This window comes from Rhagoletis zephyria, unplaced genomic scaffold, assembly GCF_001687245.7.
Source record: "Rhagoletis zephyria isolate East Lansing unplaced genomic scaffold, Rhagoletis_zephyria_1.1 Rzeph_scaffold_08605, whole genome shotgun sequence".
NCBI classification, from domain to species: Eukaryota; Metazoa; Arthropoda; class Insecta; order Diptera; family Tephritidae; genus Rhagoletis; species Rhagoletis zephyria.
Window position 1 is genome coordinate 664 of NW_016165685.1, and position 5,287 is coordinate 5,950.

Genomic DNA, 5,287 nt, shown 5'->3' on the forward strand with positions numbered 1-5,287 from the left:
GAAAACTAAGAAATGCATTTATGAAAATAACTTCTACAGATATATGACTTGTAATAAGTAGGTCACTTACAAAATGCACGAAGCAATATATTTACTATGCCAAGTCAACGCCAATGCACGGTTGATAAGCCATTTTTTTATTATGAGCCCAGAAGCACGTAACAGACCTAAGCGCAGCTGAGGGCACCGCGAGATAAACGCTCCACGTGAGCTACAGCGAAATGCATTTCGCCAACGCCAATTGTATAATTGCCGGTATAGACATGTCGCTACTCAGAAGCCGATAAAATTAACAATTGAATGAATTAATAGTTTTCTTCATTACATAAACATAAACAAAATTACCGTAGAATTTAGGTATAAAAAGTCTACAACAGCCGACAATACAGTACAACAGTTCAACGACTGAGTAAATCACTTCATTTGCTTGACCCGCAACATACTTCTGTGTAAAATGTTTTTAATACTTTTAATTGGAGCATTCATCGCCTCTTCCAATTCAGCTGTATACAATGCGGCATCTTCCAAGCATTCCTCTGCACATACGGGGTCACTGGCACCACGATATTTGCATTCACAAACTGCTCAAAATCCTTGGGAATTTTTAGTATCTGAACAACACAAGATTTTAGCTGCACAAGTATCTGCCCCGGAAGGATCCTATGCAGCTCCAGAACCAGCTCCATCATCCTACGCTGCCTCCCGCGCTGTCCATAAATCTCCCGCAGCACCTGCATATACACACTCTCCATCATCGTACGCTGGCTCCGAATCTGCCCGAGGATCTTACGCTGGCTCCAGCTCTGCCCATAAATCTCACCCAGCACCGGCACATGCACACTCTCCATCATCGTACGCTGGCTCCGAATCTGCCCGAGGATCTTACGCTGGCTCCAGCTCTGCCCATAAATCTCACCCAGCACCGGCACATGCACACTCTCCATCATCGTACGCTGGCTCCGAATCTGCCCGAGGATCTTACGCTGGCTCCAGCTCTGCCCATAAATCTCACCCAGCACCGGCACATGCACACTCTCCATCATCGTACGATGGCTCCGACTCTGTCCGAGGATCTTATGCAGCTCCAGCACCAGCTCCATCATCCTACGCTGGCTCCAACTCTGCCCATAAATCTCACGCAGCACCTGCATATACACACTCTCCATCATCGTACGCTGGCTCCGAATCTGCCCGAGGATCTTACGCTGGCTCCAGCTCTGCCCATAAATCTCACCCAGCACCGGCACATGCACACTCTCCATCATCGTACGATGGCTCCGACTCTGTCCGAGGATCTTATGCAGCTCCAGCACCAGCCCCATCATCCTACGCTGCCTCCAGCTCTGCCCATACATCTCACGCAGCACCTGCACATCCACACTCTTCTTCATCGTATGCTGGCTCCAACTCTGTCCGAGGATCTTATGCAGCTCCAGCACCAGCTCCATCCTCCTACGCTGGCTCCAGCTCTGCATATGCACACTCTCCATCATCGTACGCTGGCTCCGAATCTGCCCGAGGATCTTATGCAGCTCTAGCACCAGCTCCATCATCCTACGCTGGCTCCAACTCTGCCCATACATCTCACGCAGCACCTGCACATCCACACTCTTCATCATCGTACGCTGGCTCCGACTCTGTCCGAGGATCTTATGCAGCTCCATCCTCCTACGCTGGCTCCAGCTCTGCCCATACATCTCACGCAGCACCTGCATATCCACACTCTCCATCATCGTACGCTGGCTCCGACTCTGTCCGAGGATCTTATGCAGCTCCAGCACCAGCTCCATCCTCCTACGCTGGCTCCAGCTCAGCCCATACATCTCACGCAGCATCTGCACATCCACACTCTTCATCATCGTACGCAGGCTCCGACTCTGTCCGAGGATCTTATGCAGCTCCATCCTCCTACGCTGGCTCCAGCTCTGCCCATACATCTCACGCAGCACCTGCATATCCACACTCTCCATCATCGTACGCTGGCTCCGACTCTGTCCGAGGATCTTATGTAGCTCCAGCAATAGCTCCATCCTCCTACGCTGGCTCCAGCTCTGCCCATAAATCTCACGTACCACCTGCATATGCACACTCTCCATCATCGTACGCTGGCTCCGAATCTGCCCGAGGATCTTATGCAGCTCCAGCACCAGCTCTATCCTCCTACGCTGGCTCCAGCTCTGCCCATAAATCTCATGCAGAACCTGCATATGCACCCTCTCCATCATCGTACGCTGGCTCCGACTCTGTCCGAGGATCTTATGCAGCTCCAGCACCAGCTCCATCCTCCTACGCTGGCTCAAACTCTGCCCATAAATCTCACCCAGCACCTGCATATACACACTCTCCATCATCGTACGCTGGCTCCGACTTTGTCCGAGGATCTTATGCAGCTCCAGCACCAGCTCCATCATCCTACGCTGGCTCCAGCTCTGCCCATAAATCTCACGCAGCACCCGTATATTAACCCTCTCCATCATCGTAAGCTGGCTTCGACTCTGCTCGAGGATCTTATGCAGCTCCAGCGCCAGCTCCATCATCCTACACTGTCTCCAGCTCTGCCCATAAATCTTACGCAGCACCTGCTCATGTACCCTCTCCATCATCGTACGGTGGCTCANCAGCTCCAGCACCAGCTCCATCATCCTACGCTGGCTCCAGCTCTGCCCATTAATCTCACGCAGCACCCGTATATGAACCCTCTCCATCATCGTAAGCTGGCTTCGACTCTGCTTGAGGATCGTATGCAGCTCCAGCGCCAGCTCCATCATCCTACACTGCCTCCAGCTCTGCCCATAAATCTTACGCAGCACCTGCTCATGTACCCTCTCCTCTGGCTCCGACTCTTCCCGAGGATCTTATGCAGCCCCACCACTAGAGCCATCATCCTACGCTGCACCCTACTCTACCCAGGGATCTAATGTAGCAACGATACATGCCCCTACAGCAGCTCCTTTATCTTATGTTGCCTCCAATTCTGCTATTTATTGCCTTTCAAATATGAGTCCAAGTCGATATGTATCTATATTTAAAATATAAATAAAACTAAAAACAAATGGNAGACTCTTCCCGAGGATCTTATGCAGCCCCACCACTAGAGCCATCATCCTACGCTGCACCCTACTCTACCCAGGGATCTAATGTAGCAACGATACATGCCCCTACAGCAGCTCCTTTATCTTATGTTGCCTCCAATTCTGCTATTTATTGCCTTTCAAATATGAGTCCAAGTCGATATGTATCTATATTTAAAATATAAATAAAACTAAAAACAAAAACAAATGTTTTATTTATGCCCCAAAAGTTTATCTATAATATAGGTGGTAATGGTTTTTGTTGGTCTTCAAGAAATTATTTACACAAAAAAGCGAAGAGATATGCATATATGCATATATATAAATAGATGCAGGTTTTTGGAATATATCGACCGCTGCGCAACTTAATGGTTAAAACTTTTGCGGAATTATTTCTATCCTTGTAAAAAATATACATTTCAAATATTGACCAAACCGGACAAAATAAATGTTTTCAGAATGTATATAGGCGCCCCACGCCCAATTTCTTGAAAGAGGGTAATTTTTTATTGCTAAAGAGCCATTGTAAATATGAAGTGTGTATGAAATTTAATATTTTTTTTTTTATACGGAACATAGTGATCGACTTCTTACATGTTTCANAAAGAGCCATTGTAAATATGAAGTGTGTATGAAATTTAATATTTTTTTTTATACGGAACATAGTGATCGACTTCTTACATGTTTCATCATGTCTTCGGCATTTGCTGGCTCATACAAGGAAGAAGGTAAAGTTGAGTATGTAGAAGAAGAAATGGATAAAGGCAAAGATTAAAGTAAAAGTAAAGAAGCCTAAATATAAAGACAAAGAGGAAGGTAAACCTAAATACTTAGGCTGCGCTTCACTAGATACATTTTTAAGTGAAAATTACTTTAATTTTCGAATTTTTGGTTTCCTCAATCAATTTAAATTTGTTTTTAATTTTGATTTAAGTGACCTATGCTCTTCACTTAAATAAAAATAAAATCAGAATAACCACACTCAGAGATGTTACAGATTTAATCAGCTGATCAATATACACACACAACAATTTTGTGTATCTGCTGCTTACTTTTATACCAGCCCTGCTTTTACAACACAGCGTGCCAAAGCTTTCAAAAGCTCTCAGTACAAATTAAAGCTTTCGCTGGCCAAGTCTGATTTACAACCAATGGATAAAAGTCAAGGAAATGATAAATATAAAAATGAAAAGATAAAAAATGGCAAAGACTAAGATAGAAAAAATAATAGAAATGAGACAAAGAAAGAGAAAACGAAGACACATTTGAAGAAAGGCATGTTATGTTGTGTCGTATTGTATTGCGTTGTGCTGAGTTGTGTTGTGTTGTATTAGTTGCGTTCCTTATCTCCCAGAAATAGTCAGAAAAAGTCCGAAGTAGTCAGATTTAGTCCAAAAAGCGTTCCTTAACTCGAAAATGACAGCAAAAATGAGAGAGCAACACTCAGTGAGAGTGACTCTCTTCAGTCCGAAGTCGGAAGAATTTTCGCAGGCAAAATCTTGAAAAGTGTCTAACTGAACTAAATTTAAATTAACGGAAATTAAAGAATACACAAAAAGTGAGAATAATCTAAAACGTAAAAAAAGTGAATTGAAATTGGAAGGAGGCAAAAAATAATTGATATAGTAAGTGTTTATTGTGCTTGTGCTTGTGTGAATGTGAATGTGTATTGTACATACATTTCCATTCTGATTTGACGTTAGTTTTGTTGTTGACATTATTTGGACTAAAAATTTGGGTTTTTGCGTTCCTTTACTTTTTCCTGTTATTCTCTTTTAGTGAGCGCATTTTGCTTACGCTCTGGCATTTTGACACTTTTTAGATTTTAGTCCAAAAAGATAATGAATGAACCTATTGTGGTGTGTTGCGTTGTATTTTTTTGTGTTGTATTGCTTTGTATTGTATTGTGTTGCGTTGTTTTGTGTTGTGTGGTATTGTTGTGTGTTGTGTTGCTTTGTATCGTGATATGTTGTGTTGTATTGGATTTTGTTTATTATTTTAATGTGTTGTGTGTAGATAGTAGGGAACTACAGGAATACAAATTTTGGAATAAAATTAAACACAGGGTGTCCCTGCGGTATTCCAGCAAAACAATTTTTTAATCAAAATTTCAAAAAATGGTAAATTTTAATGGAATGAATAAAAAATATTTGTATTTTTATTATTTTATTAAATAGTACGGGTTTTTAGCTTTCGACAAAAGAAATTAAAACCTG

At 43.1% G+C, this 5,287-nt stretch overlaps 1 protein-coding gene across 1 annotated transcript; it reads left to right on the top strand.

Moving 5' to 3' along the window:
* Nucleotides 1-454: 454 nt before the first annotated feature.
* On the top strand, nt 455-2,671 carry LOC108375185 (flocculation protein FLO11-like). The gene is made up of 2 exons (XM_017631287.1): nt 455-1,868; nt 2,484-2,671. Exons 1-2 carry the CDS (start codon nt 455-457, stop codon nt 2,669-2,671), a joined length of 1,602 nt encoding a protein of 533 aa, XP_017486776.1.
* The last annotated feature ends 2,616 nt before the right edge of the window (nt 2,672-5,287 follow it).